The 22,514-nt window shown below is 34.5% G+C and overlaps 1 protein-coding gene across 1 annotated transcript in view; it reads left to right on the top strand.

Annotated features, from left to right (window-relative positions):
* Positions 1 to 22,514, top strand: part of ADGRV1 (adhesion G protein-coupled receptor V1) — a 516,573-nt gene that overhangs the window by 125,159 nt on the left and 368,900 nt on the right. The window contains exons 34-43 of the mRNA XM_045847901.1: positions 12 to 823; positions 3,238 to 3,447; positions 9,543 to 9,673; positions 10,733 to 10,832; positions 11,464 to 11,643; positions 12,284 to 12,447; positions 16,195 to 16,288; positions 18,373 to 18,451; positions 18,555 to 18,693; positions 19,268 to 19,409. Of these exons, the coding sequence (XP_045703857.1) occupies positions 12 to 823; positions 3,238 to 3,447; positions 9,543 to 9,673; positions 10,733 to 10,832; positions 11,464 to 11,643; positions 12,284 to 12,447; positions 16,195 to 16,288; positions 18,373 to 18,451; positions 18,555 to 18,693; positions 19,268 to 19,409 (2,051 nt within the window). The remainder of the gene's footprint in view (positions 1 to 11; positions 824 to 3,237; positions 3,448 to 9,542; positions 9,674 to 10,732; positions 10,833 to 11,463; positions 11,644 to 12,283; positions 12,448 to 16,194; positions 16,289 to 18,372; positions 18,452 to 18,554; positions 18,694 to 19,267; positions 19,410 to 22,514) is intronic.

The raw sequence follows: 22,514 nt of genomic DNA, 5'->3' as shown, positions 1-22,514 counted from the left end.
ACACATTTTAGCGGAGGGCTCTTTGGTCAGCTCTTGTTGTTCTACAGTACTTCCGATATTGATGTAGTGGCTCTTGCAGTTGAGGAAGGTCAAGATTTACTGTTCTACTATGAATCGCCAATTCAGGGGGTGCCTGACCCACTTTGGAGAACTTGGGTGAATGTCTCTGCAGTGGGGGAACCACAGTATACTTGTGCCACTCTGTGCCTCAAAGAACACGCATGCTCAGCATTTTCATTTTTCAGTGCTTCTGAGGGCCCCCAGTGTTTCTGGATGACATCATGGATCAGTCCAGCTGTTAACCACTCAGACTTCTGGACCTACAGGAAAAACATGACCAGGGTAGCATCTCTTTTTAGTGGTCAGGCTGTGGCTGGTAGTGACTATGAGCCTGTGACAAGGCAATGGGCCATAATGCTGGAAGGTGATGAATTTGCAAATCTTACAGTTTCCATTCTTGTGGATGATTTCCCAGAGATGGATGAAAGTTTCCTAATTTCTCTCCTTGAAGTGCACCTCATGAACATCACAGCCAGTTTTGAAAACCAGCCAACCATAGGACAGCCAAATACTTCTACAGTTGTCATAGCATTAAATGGCGATGCCTTTGGAGTGTTTGTGATGTACAGCATTAGTCCCAACACCTCGGAAGATGGTTTATATGTCGAAGTTCAGGAGCAGCCCCAAAGCACAGTGGAGCTGATGATCCACAGGACAGGGGGCAGCTTAGGTCAGGTGACAGTCGAATGGCGCGTTGTTGGTGGAACTGCTACTGAAGGCTTTGATTTTATAGGCACTGGAGACATTCTCACTTTTGCTGAAGGTGAGTGACACTTCTAAAACCATTTTAGTTCATCCTGGTAAAGTCACCATGCTCAATTTTTATGATAATGTTTATAGGAGTTCTTACTTACTGCATGCATTCTTGCTGATATGTGGAAGTGCAGTGCGTTTTTGAAAAACAGCAGGTAGTGGGTGATATGACATGTAGGTTGACATGGCCCTTCATATGTATCCTTTTAGTTGATTCAACAAAGAAGGGTTTCAGGGGATGCAGGAATTTTATGCCTTTATATGTGATAGGAGGGCCTTTAAGTAAACAGAATGACAAGTATAAGGAAAACTCTGGTTTTGTAAGGGAAATTACGAGAATGAGCCATGTATCTACCAAACACATGGCTAAGAAGAATACCCATACATAGCTAAAAATGAGTATTAACTGGGTAGCTTTTTAATATGCCTTAGACAAATTAGGATAAATCTTCAATAAAGTAATTGTAAGTATAATAGTATGAAGTTTGGTGACTTTATTTGTAATTAGGCAGAGTAGCCTAATTACAATTTGCTGTTGTTCTTAGACTTGGATGGGAAGTTGTAAGTTTTCATGAACAACACAATTATGGGTAACTTGGCCCATTAAAATTAGGGCCAGATTCACTGACTCTTTTTCAAGGCTGGTTGAATCATCTAATGTTTAAAAATTTGGAAAATTCATATGTTTAAAATAGATTGGGTTTTTTTTTGGCATGGGGAAAAAGTGTTTTTACTGTAATCGCTGTTTAAATCCTGATTTGGGCAATTATAGATTACATACAGTTTTTTTAATATAGTATTTTTCTGATTTAAAAAGTGATGTGTACTCATTAAAATCTCACCATATACAGAAGAATCAAGGAAATAAACATTGACAATTACATCTCCTAGAACAGTTCATTGCACCTTTTATTGTTTAATGTTTTGCATAAATTTTGGAAACAGTAATTGGGGATCATGATGCATTTATCATATACTTTTTGTAACACCTAATCAGTGTATATTTTAGAGTAAATTTTAAATAGTATAAAACATTTATACAGTGGTTATTTTCTAGTAAATAAATGATTTTGGGAATAATGAAGTATGAATATCCAGTGGAGTTGCGGGCACAGGTTGGTAATGGGTAACTTTTCTCCTTTTTTCAAAGGAGGTAATGAAAATGTAATAAACAGGGAGTGAAGATGAAAATTTAGTTAAATTAGCCAGTGGCTTTAGTAATTACCAAGTTGTCATATAAAGTAGCCCTAGCTGGTGTGGCTCAGTGAATTGAGTGCTGGCCTGTGAACCAGTCGGGACACATGTCTAGGTTGCGGGCCAGGTGCCCAGTAGGGGGAGCACAAGAGACAAACACACAGTGATGTTTCCCTCTCTTTCTTCCTCCCTTCCCCTCTCTCTAAAAACAAATAAAGTATTTTAAAAAGTAATAACATTATACAAATTAGTATTACTTTGAATTGTAACTTTAGCATCACATAAAATGGACTATATAGCTAACGTAGATTCTTAAATAATCTGTCTTTTAAGGCAGTTTTGATACTGTGAATTAAGGAGATACACCAGAGTCAAGAGAGAGAGAACATGTATGCATATCACCTTTCTCCTTTTTACTGCCTTTTCTCTCCTCACTCTTTCATCCTCTTTGCAGAACATGGCAAAGAATTAAATGGGAGGCACCATGGGCCACAGAGCAAAGCATTGTTGGGTTTAGGGATATTCAATGATGGGTGCCCTGTGTACTACTGGGGTCCTAGACCAGATTGCAAAGTAGATTGATTGACCCTTGTCACTGCCACTCATCCTTTGAGTTTCTCTTCTGCCTCCTTCTTTCATTGCCCTACATCCTAGAAGCTGGTATTTGATGCTGTCACCTCATCTAGGTACCCAAAGATTCATCTCTGTCAGGCTGGTTTGCTCAGAAGTTGCCATCTCTTTCCCATTTTGACTACCGTTCCCTAAGTTTCCTTTCAGTGAGGTATTGCCTTGAGTACCTGATGAATATTATTCACAGTAACACCAGAATGAGAGAGTAAAATTCCATTCTCTGAGAGGGAGCTGTTTCTAAACAGAAGATGCTCTAGAAGCTTTTTCCCTAGCTGGGCCATTGTCCTAGGCTAAAGACCAGGAATGAAACCATGATTCTTTGAAATAATCCTACACTTTAAGTTCCCATGACTCAAAATGTCCTTCTCCACAATCTGTACATACTAACAAAATTTTACAGTGTTTTTTCTATATCAAAGGATGTAAGTTAACACAAAATATGTCTTTATAGTGGCACTTATATTGCTCATGATATTGAATTATTATTATAATTCACTTACATAGTTCTACTTTTTAAAATTAAAATAATTTTGAGCCTTTGTGGATTCTTCATGATGTTGGTTACTTTTTTTATTTTGCTATTCCATTAATTTTTTATAGGTGAAACCAAAAAGACCATCATTTTAACCATTTTGGATGATTCTGAGCCAGAGGATGATGAAAGCATCATCATTAGTTTGGTGTACACTGAAGGTGGAAGTAGGATCTTGCCTAGCTCTGACACCGTTAGAGTGAACATTTTGGCCAATGACAATGTGGCGGGAATTGTTAGCTTTCAGACAGCTTCCAGATCTGTCATAGGCCATGAAGGTGGGTTCCTTTTTTTGTTGAGCACATTCATTCTCTTTTCCATGGATGCCATTTTTCATTCAGTCTTTTAAAGTTTCTGATTTTTTCATCCTTTCAATATTTTATAGGGCATTGTATGCTAATGTGCATGGAACTTACTTGGGAGAGGGCTGTACAGTGAACTGTTTAACTGTTTATGAGCCTTGTGGATTGTATTGTGTTCTAGTTTGCCACCCCACGCTGGTGTGATTTTAAGGAAGTTAAGATGTCTGGAAACCTGGATGCTTAGCTTTCTCATCTGTTAAATGACAGCAAATATCCCTTACATCATAGGTTTCTTTGTGAGGCTTAAGTGAGCTAATAAATGTAAAGTGCTCAGCATAGTTCTTGCCAAGTGCATATGCGCTCAATGGCAGCTGCTTGTATCAAACAGTGAGACACTGGCTCCCTGCTCAAAGCAGGTAGTGGTTTGTGTGCTGTGAGTGCAGTGCCAAACTAGAAAAAATTATTAAAAAGTCCATTTTGTCCTTAAACAATTTTTTAAATTCTTGCTTAGTATTTTACATTATATTTAAGGTGTTGCATATACAGGGTAGGGAGAAGGTAAGTTTACAGGTGAGAATACCTGAAACACAGAGTTTATTCTTGCTTTATTTTTCATATGAACAACTGTAAACCTACTATTGCCCTGCCCTGTGTGGGCTATTGTTTTGTTAAAAAATCTTGCAGTGTTTCTTGTCTTTGAATAAGCCTGTTTGTGATAAAATGGTATTTACAGCCTGTGTGTCACTAGAGTTCATATTTAGAAATAAAGAAACCTGTACCTGAAAAAGATAAGAAATGGAAAGGATATTGGTTACACATTTGGACTTCTATTTTACAGATGAGGAAACTGAGGCACAGAGATAAAGTGGCAAGGTCATACAGCTAATTAGTTGCTGTGCTGGAAACTAAATGCATTTTAGTGTGTGTTACCTTTCCATCTCACTGTGCACCCAACTTGCAAGTTTTGCTTATCAATGCAAATATCCTGGCCATTTCCCAACACTCTTTCCTTTTATTAGTGGTCTAGAATCTAATGTTGTTGGAGAAATAGTGAGTGAAAGTGACTAACAAATAGCCATAACTTCAATCTAAAGACAGATCATCAAAAAATTGTAACATAATACAAGTGGAAAGTCAATGCAGGAGAAGTTAATAGTAATGACTGTAGCAATAACATTTATTGAGTGTTTTCTGTGTGTCAGACATTTCACACCCATTATTTCACTTAATTTTAACAACTGTCCTGTGAAATAGGTCTAAGGTGTACACCAGATTTCACATAAAGAGAGCGAATTTCAGAAAGCTAAATAGCACCATTATTCATGGTGGAGCTAAGCCCAGTGCTATCTGAATCCAGAGCCATGCTCTAGGGCAGTTTATGAGAAGAGACTTTGTTTTACTGGAACTGAAGTCTGCTGCAGAAATTGACAATTTAGAAACTTTGGGTAAATATTTCAAGTGCTTTGAGTTGGAAGAAAAATGAATTTGAGTAAAAGTGTCCATGTGAAAGAAGGAAACTGGTGAGAGAACCTGCCTCTATCTAGGTTACAAATGGAAATAGGATATTTAGAGATAATAGTTGAAATCATAAAAATTAATAAAATCTCTGTGGATAGAGAAAGAAAAAGCACATTGTCAAGGATAAAGGCGTGAAATACCAGGCTAAGGTGCTAGGAAAGGAAAAAGATCTGAGAGGAGGGAGAGAAGGTTCTGCCAAAGAGGTATGAAGAGACCAAGATGAGAGTGTGTTCTCATTAGCTGCCAGAAGCAATCAGTATGTCTCACAGTAATGTGCAGCAAGAATGTTTTATTGCTTACATGAATGCTCCTTAGATTTCTTATATTTTTTAAATAGAAATTGGGAGGAATTTCTATTTTTTTTACTTATTTTTCTTTTCCTTTATTCCTACACCTTTTTCTAGAGTCTAAGTTAATTTTCTTTTTCTTTTTTTTAAAGATTTTAATTTTATTTATTTTTAGAGCAGGAAGGGAGGGAGAAAGAGAGAGAGAGAATCATCAATGTGCAGTTGCTGGGGGTCATGGCCTGCAACCCAGGCATGTACCCTGACTGGGAATTGAACCTGCGACACTTTGGTTCATATCCTGTGCTCAATCCACTGAGCTATGCCAGCCAGGGCTAATTTTCTTCTTCAAAAACATGCTATGTATTTAAAAATTTAGTATTTTGAGTGTTATTCTTTATATTGCTGTGAAATTGCATAGACAAAAGTGTAACAAGCACAAGTTTGCCAGATTGAATTAATGAAAGCTTTATCAAAAATAACTGACAAGAAATGGGATTTAAAATATGCCATGTGGGAGTTTAACAATGCTAACATTGCTTTTGGCCTATCTTTGGAGTTTCCTTTATATGATTAGATTTAGAACATAGACTATACTGAACTCTGACTCTAGAATGCATTTTTAGTACATGGGGAGGAATTGGTTTAGTGTTTAACAATGTATTGAATTCTGTAGAATCCTTTTCCAACATTTTTGTCCTAAAGCAATTGAACAAATGTCTGGTGGTAAACATTACTTTCCTTGAAATATAATGGGAAGAATTAGAAATAGGGTTAATAGATTTTTTTACTGTGGTTGCACACTGTGTATTAAAATACTCTTTAAAAGTCTGTGTGAGATAGTTCACTCAGTCACCCAACTTAGAAGCATCATCATCTCATGTCATGTTAATGGATTTAAGGATTTTCCTTTTCTCAGAGACAGTGTGAATCCTTTCTGTCAAAGATTTGAACAAGAAATGTGATTCTTAAAAATATAGAACACCTATACAGTTGTCCCTTAGTATCCATGGGGTTTGGTTCTGGGACCCCTGAGGATTCCAAAATCCACAGATGCTTAAGTCTCATATAAAATGGCATAGTATTTGCATATAATATATGCACATCCACCTGTATGCTTAAATTTATCTTTAGATTACTTATACTTTCTAATACAATATAAATAGTTGTTACATAGTGTTATTTAGTCAATAAGAACAAGAAAATTGTACGTGTCAACTTTTTTTTCTTTATGATTCCAAGCCAGCAGAATCATGTAACTTTTTTTCCCCTTGCATTTTTGATCTGGGGTTGGTTGAACTTGTGGATGTAGAACCAATGGATATGGAGGGCCAACTGTACTGAAAACTTTTGACTTTCTTTAACAGTTCGTATTGACAGTTTGTGTTTATTGTTATTCATATCCCTATAGTGTTTTAAATAATTTTCTATTATATAAGGCAATCGCTTTAGATGGTACATGTATACAGTGTGTACATATATCTATTAAAATGTCAGTATGTTTTCTGTATTTTAGTTTTTATTATTTTTGTATATGTAGCTGCTATTTGTTTACCTTTGTAAAAAGAATCCTTGTTTGTTTTGGTAACAAGTGTACAAAATACTCAGGGTTGTTAAAAAGTACTTACATTTCTATTCCTTATCACTATTAGGCTAAGTCTAGACTCAATAATAGGTCTGCTTTAGAGTATCATCAGCTTGGTGGACTCAATTGATTTTTATATCAGGATGCTTTTCCAGGAATGTAGTCAGATTCTTTGGTAAATGAGAGCCCCTCTTAGTCCTTCATCCGGGGCAAAATCTGGAAGGCAGTATAGTACTTAGTAAAAATGTATGTTATCAAAAAAATTTACCTTCCCCTCTGACCTACCTTCTGTTCTTCCCCTTCTAGAAGACTAAGCACTTGTTTTTAAGTTTCTTTTCTACAAACTGTTCTTTGACTTTTCATACAGGTAGAAGGTAACATTCTAGTAATATTGCCCAGAAGACATTTAAAATGGACCTAATACCTTCATTTTGATTATTCAAAAAAATTTTACACTGTCTTGCTGTTGACATTGTTTGCAGTAGGCTCACGAGATTATGTGTTGGAGAAATGCTTTGTGTTTTATTCATGTGTGTGTCTGTCATGCTTCAAATGGTATTTCTTGCAATATTTTCTTGCCAGTTTCTTGTATAGTAATTTGATAAATTTTCAAAGGTGATATTAAGTGGTATTAAACTTTGAGTATTTTACATGTTTATGTATTTTACATGTTTACATATTTTACAAGTTTATAGGATTATTTTACCTTTTTCTCTCCTTAGCATTTTATTTTTAATTTTACCTTACAATGGTATGTTTATTTCCAAATTTCTATATATAATCTTGCAACCATAATTTTAAAAATTTATTATGATTATAGGGTCCCCTTCAACATGGGTCTCTACTGACCTACATTTTGTTTCCTTGCCACTTGTATTTCATTGTATTTTTAGAACTGACCAAGCTTCCATCATTTTCTTTTTGAAGTACTACTAGGTTTTATCACTAGGTTGTATGGTTTTTAAAAATTTGAAAATCATGACTCTATAAATCTTCCTTTTGTGTCACCAGACAACAATGTAGATGAAAACAGCTTAATGACTCCTTTTATACAGCTCTGTCTAAACCTTGCAGTAATTAAGCCCTTTTAGTGCTGTGTGTTGAACTATGAGCAATTTTGTATGAATCACAATAGAGAGACTCCAGGGTTTTTTAGTAGTACCTGTATTCGTTTGTAAGAGCTATATAATTATACAAAATTGAAATAGTATGCTGACAATCATGACCAGTTGTACAGTTTTTCAGTTATATCCTAACCTTTTGATAATCTGACTCCTAACTAGCAGTTCCTAAATGGTTAAAAAAACACAAGATATAGTCTACTAATGGAATGCTAACTAAATTTTTTTATATTGAAACACTTAAAAATTATATATTGAACATTCAAGTGTTTGAGGAAATCTTATTTAGAAGTCTTTCTGATACTTTTGCCTTTTTATATTTCCAGCTCTTCCAAGATAATTCATTGTCTTAAAGATAAATATGCTTAAATTTAGTATGAAAATTTAATTTTTTTACTAATTGAAATTAATATAATTTTCAAATTAGTTAATCCACAATATTTTAATTTAAGGAGACTTTATATTAGTAACATTTGTTTTATCTTCAGAAATTAAAAAAGTGGCAATTTAAAAATATGTCAGAAGGGTGTTTGTATTTTATTGTTCATTTCTACTCTGCTCAATTAAAAACTATCACATGTGCTTATTTGGATAACTAAGTAAAAGTGGTGTTTTTAGTAAATATACATGGATTTCAGCTCTATCTCTATGCTATACATTTTGAATAAGGCTATGTTCTTTTAAAGCCTTTTAAAGATTATTCCATTTATTTTTTCATAATAATAATTATTTTTTAGTGCTGTGGTCTGTTAGTATACCTTAACTTGTATTCATCATCATGCAAGTCTTTCCAATTGAGTGTACTTTTAGCCAGCCACATGGCCATCAGCAGCAATCCATAGGAGCTTACATTTCACTTTCAGTAGTTTAAAATAAATGACTACAATAATTTTATTCCATTTTACAATGTATTATATGAGGAGAAAGCCAGAAATAAAAAGTGTGTAACATACCTCAATTACCCAGGAAGGATAACTGTAACTTTGGTGAAGTTACAGGGACTGATGTACAGATTTGACACCTTTCCTTTGTATTTCTTTTTATAAAACATAATCATTGATGGTATATGTAAGTTACAATTTAAAGAAATGTGATTTTCAGGTATTTGCAAGCATTTTTATGCATGCATTGTGTAAAATCACATTGCATATCAGTGTAAGGAATTGTGTCCTTTTGAAAAGTGAAGGAAAATTTACTTGTGCTATTGTTAGTTTTGACCACGAGGATTTTGTTACTCTCTTTAATTTATAGAACATCTATGTTCTGGTGCATGTTTTGGAGTGTATGGAAGTTTGTGTTTCTCATTATAGCATGTGCTTTTGTAACTTTTACATATTGAACTTCTTGAAGTTCTACTAAATAGAAGTATTTAGAAGTGAGATCCCTGTGTTAATAAACAATAAGCATGTATAAAGCTTCTAGAAAATTCAAAACAGAACTGCTTTATAATGGCTCTGGAAAGGTGCTGTAATAGTTGCATGTTTGGGATTTGGGTTTTGCTGAGTTCAGATGTTAAATTCATTTTCCATTAAGCATTTATCAATCTGTACATTTCACTTGCAGGAGAAATTTTGCAATTCCATGTGATAAGAACACCCCCTGGTCGAGGAAATGTTACTGTTAACTGGAAAATTATTGGGCAAAATCTAGAACTCAATTTTGCTAACTTTACTGGCCAACTCTTCTTTCCTGAGGTAAGACCACTGAGAAGAGCTTTACCAAACATATGTAGAGAAAACAGTGCATTCTGAGAAAATTGGGAAAACTCTGATTATGTAATGCAAAGGTTAATGGAGGCTACTGGGAGGGTTACTTGCTTGCAACCCTAAAGGAAAAACATTGCTTGAAGAATGAATTTCTGAGACTTAAAGAATGGATTTGTTTTTCCATATGTGCTTTGTAGATCTCCTTCAAAGAAACAGAAAATGTGAATATTGATTTTGAGCAGAGTTCTCTTGCTCCTGTCCAGATCTCCCATTGTTGTCAACTGCATCATTCTGAAGATGATGATAGTATTGTCCCTTTTCTCTTACTCCTCTAGGTCTTGGAACTTCAAATGCATGGCAACAGCAAGCATAGCTCTAAAAACAAATGTCTTTTTATGTCCTTATGAGAAAGGATTGCATGAGGATAGTACTAGAAGTATATTTTTGAGGTGCCATTCAGAGATTCTGATAGTTTGAAAAAGGTGATTGTTGAGAAATAACCATAAAATCACTTCTTAGAAATTTTGGCACCACTTTACTGTAACTCTGTCATCTTTCTGTCTTCTCCACATTCACTTGGTGAATTCTTGTTTGAAAATGTGTTCAATACTTTTTATTTCCACTGTTTCAACATTAAGCCAAGTGCCTATAGCCTTGGACCTTGAGTATTGCATTGGACTTCTAATCCCTGGTCTCCCTGAAGCACTGACATTTTCTCTGTTCTAGTTTTCCCCTACTCACCACTGCCACAGAATCTCCCCAACTAAACTGCTTTGTCGGAAATGGTCAATAGCACTGCACTGCTCATTGGATAAGATTTACATGGACCAGCTCAGCATTTGAGATCCTCTACGATTACTGCCTATGTGCCTTAAGCCTGATTTCTCATTAGTGAATGCTTTTTAATTTAATTTATTTTTTTAAACCATAGAACAGTTTGTTTACATAAACTTGTGTTCAGATGCATGATTTTTAAGGCCAATAAAAGTAGGAGATGTTTTGTGTTTAGGGACAGTGCAGGGATGAATTGCTTTTTGTTTGGCACAGGGGTCACTGGATAAAACAATTCATGTACATTTGTTGGATGATAACATTCCTGAGGAGAAGGAAGTTTACCAAGTCATTCTGTATGATGTCAGGACACAAGGTAATTAAGAATTCAGTTTGAAAGTTTTTGCTGGTATATTACCTCTCTTCAGGAAAAAGTAATAGTTGCTATCTATATATTTAATCATTAGATACACACCAATTAAAATGTGATTTATATATCATCTGTTCCTAAAAATGTTAAATCCAAAAGACATCAGCTCAGAATGGGAATATATTATCTTTATGGACTCAGAAACAACCTCTAAAAATTTTGCTAAATATTTTCTTATGGAATAAAATACATTTCCAAAGGAAGAATTTTTTAAATAAATTTTATGCTAGCAGACCAATTTGGATTTAAACTTATTATATGGATATTTCAAATTCACTCATTTTGAGCAAATTATACGGACACTTTCCTCAGTGTCTATTCAATTTTTCTAATTCAGATGACCAGTATAGTAAATAACAACAATAGGTCAAGTGAAAAAATTCATAATTTGCTATCTAGAAAAAGGAAATTAAAAGCTAGATCCTGTTACTCAACCTAAAGATTTCTGTTAAAGAAATGAACAAAATAGAACACTTTCTATCAACTTTAATATGTTTCAGAGAGTGCGATTATGCTTTAAGTATTTAGAAGTTAATGCCCAGTCACTGTCAGAGTTCTTTGGTCCTGACGTTTTTAGGAGTTCCGCCAGCAGGAATCGCTCTGCTTGACGCTCAAGGGTACGCAGCTGTCCTGACTGTGGAAGCCAGTGATGAACCACATGGAGTTTTAAATTTTGCTCTTTCATCAAGATTTGTTTTGCTACAAGAGGCTAATGTAACAATCCAGCTTTTCATCAACAGAGAATTCGGATCTTTAGGTTTGTGTTGTTCTGGAATGAATGGGTTTCTAGGCAGATGCTTTTTAAGTACTCTACTTGTGTGGGTGAAAGCCATTGCTGATATAAATCAGGACAGGAAAAGCATTAATGTCTATTAGTTCAGGATAGGAGTTTATAACTTCTTTATTTTTTGAAAGATTAACAAAATTTTATATTGTCACAAAATGCTATGTAACAAATAGTCATAAAATCTTGGCATCATATAATAATAATGTTGGCTATGGGTCTGCTAACTTAGTCTGGGCTTGGGGTGCATCTACTCCATACATCTTTTACTCTTCTCCTGGGTCCAGGAGAGATACCAGAAAGCAAGCAAAAGCATGCCAAGCCCCCTGAGGTCTGGGCTCAAAACTAGCACATCATCACTTTTACTTTGTACTATCAGCCAAAATAAGTCATACAATCAAACTCGAAGTCTAGAGGCAGGGCAGTATGCCTGTGCACAGTGGGATGTCACTGAGCCATTACATGGTAAAGGTCAAGGATATGGGAAGGGGCAAGGTGATGGGGCTAATTATATAAGCTATTGCAGGTGCTTTTAGGAATGCCAGTGATTTCCTGATGAGATTCTATTTTAAATGTTTAAGTTATAAAATCTTTTTCAATCCAATTCAAATAGGAGCCATTAATGTCACATATACTACAGTTCCTGGAGTGTTGAGTCTAAAGAACCAGACAGAAGGAAACCTAGCTGAGCCAGACATTGACTTTGTCCCAGTAGTTGGCTTTCTGATTTTAGAAGAAGGGGTAACAGCAGCTGCCATCGACATAACTATACTCGAGGTAAAATTCTTATTTTGTATTACTGTTTTAAACCTCAATAACCACATAAAAAGTAGAAACTGATAAAATGTTCTAGTACCTTTATATCAGCTTACCTCTGTGATTTTTAAAAAAACTATATAGGCCTTTCTGTTGTTTAAATAGGCTGGTCTGCTGTTGTATATTTTATTATAGAAACACCTTGTGATAAAGATAATTTCCCTAGGGTATTCCCCATTAGGACAGAATTGGCCTAAGAGATTTTACAGGAGCACTTTGATCATTCCAAGGGATTAATTCTACCAGCAAATCCATGTAGGTCAGCCCCTTAGTTGTTAAGACTGGTGAAATTAGATGTACTGAATGACTCATGAGAGAGTGAAGACATAAAATGTTGTTATAGTCACATTGAATTAATCATTGGTGACTCAAACTGTGTTTTAAATGATTTTTCGTATTGTGAAATCTTGTGCTGTTTTGTGACTGTTTCAGTTACCTAAATACATTTACAAGGGGTTGATGAAAACAGCACAATATGAAGAGGGTAGGAGATAGTATGCATGCGGGGGTTGTGGGGGGAGGGAGATAGAGAATGAATATTGACTTAGAAAAAGATTTTTCTATTACTATATATTTGGGGGTTCTATTTTGAAAAGGGTTTGATTTCTCAGAGGCTTTTTACTTTTACAAAATTATAAATAGTGTAAACCATCTACCATCTGAAGTAACTTGTATTTTGTTGATTACTGTGGCACTGTGACCTAATCTGATAGTATGAGAACTCTGAAGCCATAAGATAAAAGGTAATATTATGTCAGTATGTCACATACAATGCAAGATTTTATAAAACTTTAGGGTAAGTCTTCTTTCAAATATAATCTATTAATGTAACTGCATATAAATCAATGGATCATTCCTCTGCTATGTTAGTTTTTAAAGAAGAAAATATGTAGCCACCCTTCTTTTCTTTAGAGTCTAGTTTTATGAACACAGGGTTTCCCATTTCTTTCTTTTTTTATCTCTGTAGGTCTTTGAAGCTTTCTCTGTTCCTTGAGTAGCATAAGAGTAAGAGTTTGCAGGCTGTGTGCATAGAAATAAGTCGGGCGGTGGGGGGATGTAGGGAGAGTTGTTGCATGGGGGCATGTATGGGGCAGTTTCTTCTACGTCACGGACTCTGTGATTCTCATCAGTCCCTGTAATACCTAAGATAGTTTAGACACTCATCTTCATTTTATTTCACATGGAAACATATCTTCATTAAATAAAAGGAAGAGAGAAGTGTATATTGGTATGTGCATACTGATATTATATATACATGTATACATGTTAGGTTTCTATGTAAATGTTGTTGCCTGTCTGTGTAAATGGACATTGCTAGTCCTCTTGAGCACTTGCCTTATTTTCATTGCTATTATGTGGCTAGTGTTTAATTGTAACAGTATAACAAATAGCTATCACTTTCTAAAGGTCACTCTTTGTAGGCCTGGTACTCCACACATTATTTTAATCATTATGATAATTTCCAAAGTAGTTATTATTTTATCATTATAAAGATGGCAGAATTGAGACCTTAAAGTGTAACTTAAACTAACAATTCAGAACTAGGTCTGCAAAGCCTGTATTTCATAATATTGTAGTCTTCATCCTAATCATTGGATAGTCATATAATTTCAAATCTTTTGCTCCTATTATATTCAAAATAGATTAAGTTTGCATATTTATATACTTGGTTTACATATAATAATATAAATTTTAAAAATGATATATTAGCCATTTCATGTAGTTCAATCTAATAATTTATCATATAATCAGGTATAAGTTTAATATTGGGTTAGTCAAAAAGTCTGTATGATTTTTTCTGTAAAACAAAGGACACATTTTTCAATTTCACCAATGACTTTATTGATTTGGATATTTTGAGTATGTCAGTTATCTCCCACGAGGTATTGATTGTTCTCAATTAATGTCTTGATTTGATTGCTGTCAACTTCAACTGGTCTACCCAACAGTGGGGCATTGTCCAGTGAGAATTCTCTTAATATGAAACTTCGCAAACAATTTTTGACGTGTTCTATCAGTCATAGAACCTTCTGCATACACTGCACAAATCTTTTGTTGCATTTGAACTGCATTTTTACCTTTCTTGACATAATAATTCATAATATGCTGAAAATGTTGCATATTTTCTTCCATCTTCAATATTAAAGATGGCTACACAAAAATTCACCAATTTTGATTAAGTTTTTTTTAAAATGCTCACTGATATGACAGTTGTCACAATAAAAACTAACAACATTGTTCCAAATAAAGTTATAGACAACTAAGCACTACTAGAGCCATCTTACAGAAAAAAAAAAAAAAAACCAAACCAACTTTTTGGCCAACCTAATATCTTTATGGTGTTTTAGAAAATGCAGCTTCATAGAAGTATAATTGACAAGTACTGCATGGTATCACATAAAATTCTAAGGTATTTAAAGTGTATACTGTGATGATTTGATATGCATATACATTGTGAAGGAGGTCCCCCATCTATTTAACATATCCTCACGCATTTATCTTTTTGTGTGTGTGACAGCATTTAAAGTTCACTCTCCTACACATTTCCATTACACAGTGTGATGTTATTACCTGTAGTTGCCATGGTTTATATTAGATCCTTCGACCTTATTCATCTTATAGCTGAGTTTGTACTCTTTTACCAATCTTTCCAACTCCTTGACAACCAGTTTTCTTCTCTTTGTATGAGTTTGACTTTTAAAAAAAATTTGATCCCATATATAAGTATGCATGCAGTATTTGTCTTCCTCTGTCTGGCTTATTTCACTTAACATAATGCTCTATAGGTCAACCTATGTTATTATAAACGGCAGGATTTAGGTTTTTCTCATGGCTGCAAAATATTCTACTTTGTTTGGGTGTGTGTAGTTCATTTTCTTTATCCATGAATCCTTGACAGACACTTGCGTTGTTTTTATATCTTGAGTATTGTGAATAATGCTGCAATGAACAAAGGGTGCATATATCTCTTTGATATCCTGTTTTAATTTCCTTTGGATATATACCCAGGTGTTCAATTGCTGGATTGTGTTTGTTTTTTTTTTAATTTTTTTTGAGGAACCTCCATATTTTTTTATAATGGCTACATCAATTTATAGTCTCACCAGCAGAGTGTAAGTGTTCCCTTTCTCCACATCTTTGCCAAGACTTACCTCATGTCTTTTTGACAATATCAATTCTAATAGATGTAAGGTGATATCTCACTGTGGTTTTCGTTTGCATTTCCATGACAATTAGTGATGTTGAGCACGTTTTCGTGTACCTGTTGACTACTGTGTATCTTCCTTGAAAAAATGTCTATTCAGTTCCTTTGCACATTTTTAATCAGATTATTTGATTTTTGGTATTGACTCTGAGTTCTTTATATATTTTGAATGTTAACTTCTTATCAAATGTAGGATTTGCAAATTTGTTTTTCTTCTGCTGGTTGCCTTTTCATTTTGTTGATGGTTTCCTTTGCTATGCAGAAGCTTTTTCATTTGATGTAGTCCTTCTCATTTATTTTTGTTGCTTTTGTTTTTGGTGTTCAATTAAAAAATAATTGCTAAGACATGTTAATCTTTTCTTTTCTGTTATCATTTTTATATTTTCTGTATACTGGTAAAGCATACTGGTAAAGCATTTATAAGGTCATTTATAAAACAGCTTGTGAGAGGTGATTACTTTGAGAGAATATTATAGGGAATTTAATGGTTATAAATTTTGCAGGATGATATACCAGAACTGGAAGAATATTTCCTTGTGAACTTAACTTATGTTGAACTTATCATGGCTCCTTTAACTTCATTTCCTCCTAGACTAGGTATGTTGGGGTTTTGTTTCTTTTTCCTTACTCACTGCAAACAAAGTAAAGTTACTTTATTTTTTAGTCAGAAGTGATCATTGTGATGTTTGTTAATATCAGCTATGTGTTGGTGTGCTGGTAGAGGGAAGAGGGACAACAGTGTGGTGATTGCAAGGGGGAGGGGTCATGGAGGAGGGTATAGGGGATAATGGTGATGGAAGGAAACTTGACTTGGGGAGGTGAGTACACAGTACAGCACACAGATGATGTGTTGTGGAACTGTGCACCTGAAACCTGCATAATTTTGTTAGTCACTCCAATAAATTTAATCAAAAGGAAACAAACATTAGCTATGTGTGAAAGTAACTATGCTTTTAGGTTTATTTTAATTTAGAGACTGTTATATCTTGTAGTTTTGACCAAAGAATTATTGTGTGATGCTTTTTACATTGTACAACTGTTTTATAACCAATTTGTAATGTTTAAAATAGAAGTAATTCTTAGGAAGGCATTTTTTTCTGTTAAAATTTAATTTGCTATTTCCATTATGTCTCCAAATCATCAAATGATTTTATTTTCTTTTAGGTTAGGTAGAGCTTTTATTGTGTGTGTGTTGTGTTCTTGTTTCTTTTTTGACTTTTTATCTCTTCCTTTTCATTCTTTAGAAAAGACTCAGTTAATTCATTACAGACTGAAAGGTAAAACTTGAACCTTAGTACAAATTCATGTAGACTATTTATTTTTAAAACACAAACTCTTATTTGTGGTTTGGACATTTAATATTGGGAGATTTTGTTGGAAACTTGTAGATGTGGTGGCCCTGTAGGGGGCGGTAGTGAGTAGCACTGAGGTAGCCTGGGCAGAGGGGAAACTAATCTGGATTAAAGGAGGAGAAGCATGGCCAAGAGCAGTGGCCCAGGAAATAGGGGTTTCTCATTCACTTCTGAGGCTCAACATGATAACTTTGAAAATATCAAAAGGAATCCATCATTTATAACACACTGTTGTTTGAAAAATTCCAATTCTTTTGCAAAAGAAATAAATGACTCCAATGACTAGCTGTTTACATCAAGTGCTTATTAGAAGATAATTATCATTCATACTAAGAAAGCTGATAAAATAGTTCACATTTCTTTCAAACTCATATTAAAGGCAGTTTGAAGAGTTTAACTTTTGTTGAGTGCTTTCTGATGCTTGCATTTAGAGTGGTTTGTATGTTAGTACCCTTACTCTTTATTAGCTTCCCATTTCCATTTTACAGACGAGGGAGCTGAGCCTAAGAGAAGCTAAGGAACATGCCCAAAGTCACACAGCTAGGATGGTGGAGCTCGTCTTCTGCTTTGCAGCCTCTGGTCTGATGGGCACAGAAGCTGATTTTATATGATTTGTTCAACAGTGTGTTCTCTTCACTCAGAGAGAACTATACTTTCCATACCCTTTCCCTACTTAGCTGTCATAAGTACCTCATATTAAGGTAGTGCCTCTGAGATTTAAAAGGTAAAGGACAAATATTAAAAAAACAAACAATGGTAATTGGGTTAGTTACTATCTCAAGACTGAATAATGGACATTGGTAACTTATTGATCTAGGTGGACAGAATACAAAATAAAAAGGGTAAGAAAAGTTTACTTCAGTGTTAGTCTGTCTTTATTTCTCCTAAGCATGTCCCCATCTCTCCCACCTGTGTCATCTTCTTTTTGTATCTGTCTCTGTGTCTTTTTTTCTCTGCAGCACTCCCTCTCTCTTCCCATTTCTTTCTCTTTTCTCGCTCTTTCTATTATTCCAACTGTCCCCATTCTCCTTTCTTCTTGAAGTGGATTAAAAGAATAGAAAGAAAACTAAAGCCCTAGTTTCTTTTTCCTATTCTTCTCAGTTGATTAAATTTCAGTAAGTCAGTGGCTTTTGTTAGCAAAAAGTTTTCTTATTCAAATATCATAAGCATTTATGTCTATTTTCTTAAACATCTTTTGAAGAATATCACCAATATCTCTAAATTAGGAATTAATATAGTCTCAAAGAGATTATCTTTAAATTCTATATCAAGTAGTGCTTTTTAAATAATTTACATTTATGTTAAATTATATTTCTATGATTTTTTCAGATTCAGAGGGCTTGACTGCACAAATCATAATTGATGCCAACGATGGTGCTCGAGGCATAATTGAGTGGCAACATAGCAGGTAAGGCCAAGGTTGCCTGAGAGCCCTTTCTGAGTTCCAGACTCTTTGCTGTTTACAGAATAAAAGCTTATAAGGAAAAATGTATATATTCTTTTCATTATAGGTTTGATATTAATGAAACCCAAGGACGTTTAACATTGGTAGCCCAAAGAAGCCAAGGGGCACTTGGCCACGTTTCCTTGTTTGTGTATGCCCAGAATCTGGAAGCGCAGCTGGGGCTGGATTACAGCTTTACCCCAATGGTGAATTCCTTGAGAATTATAATGATTTAGGTCCTGCATAAATAAATTGTAAAATAATAAACCATGATATATTCCATAATAAATTAGGGCAGAAGATTTCTACATGGTAGGATAGCTCTCTTCACTATTTTATTAAAATATATGTTTAATTTTTAGTATTATTGTAATGATTATTCTGTATTTTATTAATGTATTGCAATATTTAATACTGGAGAGTTATGTTAAAAATTTATATCATTAGGTGACCTTCTCAGAGTGTTTCTTATGCTTAAAAATGTAACTCTCTTATTTCTTTAATTTACTTGAGACACATTTAGTGTTTCAAAATACTTTTTACTTTGTCTCTTCATTTCTTTTATTACTTAACCAAAAGTTTACTCCTTTCTGCCACAAATTTTATTTTCTAAACTTAACATTGTTGATTTAAATTTTAAAAGATCATGCAAAAAATAAGGAAAAAACTCCTGTTAAATAGTTTATTTTACTTTTACAACTATGTTGTATTTCTTTCCATTTTGTAAAAACACAGAATGTGTATAAATATAATACTGTCTGCTTTTACTTTCTTGACCAGATTCTTCATTTTGCTGACAGAGAAAGGTATAAAAGTGTAGACATCATGATTCTTGATGATGATATTCCAGAAGGAGATGAAAAATTTCAGCTGATTTTAACAAATCCTTCCCCTGGACTAGAGCTGGGGGAAAATACAATAGGTAGGTAACTGATAATTTTCTATATACAGCTTCCTCCACTTTATACTTTTTTCCTAATATGGAGCCTGATGTAAAAGGATTAGAGAGTCTTGATGATTTTGTATGCTTAGAATAAAAAATATTTTAAGTTGCGCGTTTTGGAATTCCTGTGTCACTGTAACCATGCTTCTAGCATGTGCATGTGTGTGCATGCGTAAAACAAAAAAGTAGGTTGGTAACAATGATAATGTTAAATCATTTCCACAGTTATTATAGTTTTATTTAATTTGTAAATGCCTTGCCTTTGAAATTTGAATTCTGCCCTGATTTCCTGTTTAGCAATAGAAAAAATGACAAGGAGGCTGTTTTAGTGTCATCCCGTTGCAGTAGGATTTTCACAGTGAAATGTATTGATACTGGAAGATTGACAATGGGAGCCATAATTCTTTAGTTGGAACAGTTTGATATTGTTAGTAAAAGTAATCTTTGCTCACTATTGTTAGCTATCATGCTGACTGCTTAGAGAAGATAAAAAAGAAAATGAGGAAACCTCATGGATGCACAGAACTTTAGGATCAGAAGGGCTCTAAAAAGTCACTTCATTCACTTCCTTGTGGTTATAGGTAAGGCAGGTGGATTTAGAAGATTGAGTGTTGACTGACTCTTTAACCTTCTGTTTCAGCCAGTGGCTGAATATTCTTTGGGATGCCCTTAATTTAATTAACCTTGGTATTTTTAAGTTATTGTCCATTATATGAAAAAATGATTTGTAGTTAAAAACATGAAAGAATTTTTGAGTAATTGAAGAACTGGGTTTTGCTTTTATTGCCATGTTAAAATAAATGGATATTTCCAAGTCTCCAGAGCCTTTTTCTTGAGGCTATAACCATTATTTTAAATTCAAAGAGTATGTATTCGAGGTGAAATTATTTTGTTATAGTATAGTGGGTTGTATGAGAAGAGTTGTAAGAATGGACATTATGTACTGTTTATGAATCCTCTATGCATAAACAATAGAAAATGCAATTAAAATAGTCTAAACACCCTTTTGTTTTCCTTTCTTACTTTTGTAGTATTGGCTTTATCCCAAGGCTAATGTTACTTGTCACAAGACGGTCATCAGCATCATTCTTCTACATTCCATGTAATAGGAAAGAGAGAACATTCAAAGTGAAGCATTTCTAAAAAGTCCTGATACAATTCTGATTGGAATTACATAGGTTACATGCCCACCACTGTGACTAGTAGGAAGGAATGTTATTGGGCTCTGTTGTATTTTCTTTATGCTTGTAATTTCCTGCTTTTGATTCAACCTTTATTGTATTTTTTCCATTACCACTTAGTCCCCTTATAGCCCCCCTCCCCCCAGTAATCACCACACCATTGTCCATGTCCATGAGCTCTTTTTCATTTTTGCTCAATCCCTCCACCCTCTAACTGACCCCTCCCCACTAGCTGTCAGGTGCTCTACATCTATCAGTCTGTCTCTGTTTTGCTTGTTTAAATATTTTAAAATTCCTCAGAACAATAAGTGACTTAATAGTGGGTAATTTCTTTAACCATGACCCATTAATTGACCTTTACACAGTTTCCAAATTTTTATAAAGTTTAAATAAATACCTTTGTATATAAATCTATATATGTTAGTAATTAATATTATCTACTGAGTACAGTGGATTTTGAGAAAAAAGATCACCAATTGCCTTCATATTACCCACATTCAAAGGTACATATAAAATTGTTATTTTTCCACATCCTCACTAGGAATCTCTTTGGTCTTTAATTTTTTTTTTTACTAATTCTAATAAATGAAAAACATGTGGTTATATTATTCATTTTTCATTTCTTTGCTCATTAGTGAGTTTGACACTGGTTGTATTCCCTTAAAAATAAACCCAGATACAAAGATTTGGATGGAAGTGAATGTATTTGGGAGGTGATCTTGGAGGCATAGCAAGAAATAAGTGAGACAGAGAAAGGAAGCCTGAGTGATGTGCTAATGAAAGGTACAGCCATGGGCAACTGTGGCTCAGTCCTGCTGAGGTCCTTGTTAGACAGGAACGGACCAATGCTCAGGGCTGTCCCACTGAGAAGGAAGGAAGCTGGAGTATTCATTCCCTATTTTCTGCCCCTCAGTATTTGAGGATTTCTTTTGAGTATGAAGTCTCCAGCAGTTCTGGCCTTATTCCTGTATGAGCTGCTGTTGTCCTCACTTAGAGAGACCAATGGGCAAAAGGAACTGCTGAAGGTGACTCAAGAGTGGGCCAGGGGGGAAATAGGTGAGCCACTGACAGCGTCTGCCACCGTCATGCATTAACATTTTATAATCTTTTCATATAGGTCTTATGTACTTTACTTTGATTCCTAGGTATTGTTGTCATGAACGAAGTCCCTTTTTTCTCTTACATTTTAATATATTATAGCTGATGTATAGGGATATTATAATAATCTTTAAAAGTATTTGCTCTGAAGCAGATGCCCTAACTTTGAGCAGCTGTGCTGACACTTTCTAGCTTGTTGGCTTCTGTAAGTTACCTGTGTGTACTTCAATCATAGTTGAAATGGGAATAATAATAGTAACAACCATAGGATACTGTGAAAATTAAATGAATTAATACATATAAGCAATTTGTAAGTTCTCAGTAATATTGGCTGCTGCTTTAGTCATTATTCTTGATATATCATTATTAGTGGTAGTAAAAAGTAAAAACTCTATTTTTGAAGGCTACTCCGCTAATATCTTGAACTCATGATTGTCCTAATAATTTTTTTCTCTTACATTTTTCCAAGAAGGCAATTGTGTTGTCTAGAAAACAGGGACAGTTCTGACTCTTCCTTTTCATTGTTTTTATTTTTTATTACTTAAAAAAATTTATTGATTGATTTTTTTAGAGAAAGAGAGGAAAGCAGAGAGAGAGAGAGAAACAAATATTGATCCACCATTCTACTCATTTATGCACTCACTGGTGACTCTTGTATGTGCCCTGAGCGGGGATCAAACCTGCAACCTTGATGTATCAGGACAGTGCTCTAACCAGCTGCGCTACCTGGCCAGGGCTCCATTGCTTTTATGTCTGTAGCCTGGTTGACAGCTCCGGGACAGTGGTGACAGGCATCATTGTCTTG

Source organism: Phyllostomus hastatus, unplaced genomic scaffold (assembly GCF_019186645.2).
Source record: "Phyllostomus hastatus isolate PE091 unplaced genomic scaffold, TTU_PhHast_1.1 phas_contig_58, whole genome shotgun sequence".
Lineage (NCBI taxonomy): Eukaryota > Metazoa > Chordata > Mammalia > Chiroptera > Phyllostomidae > Phyllostomus > Phyllostomus hastatus.
This window is presented reverse-complemented; position numbering and strand designations above follow the sequence as displayed.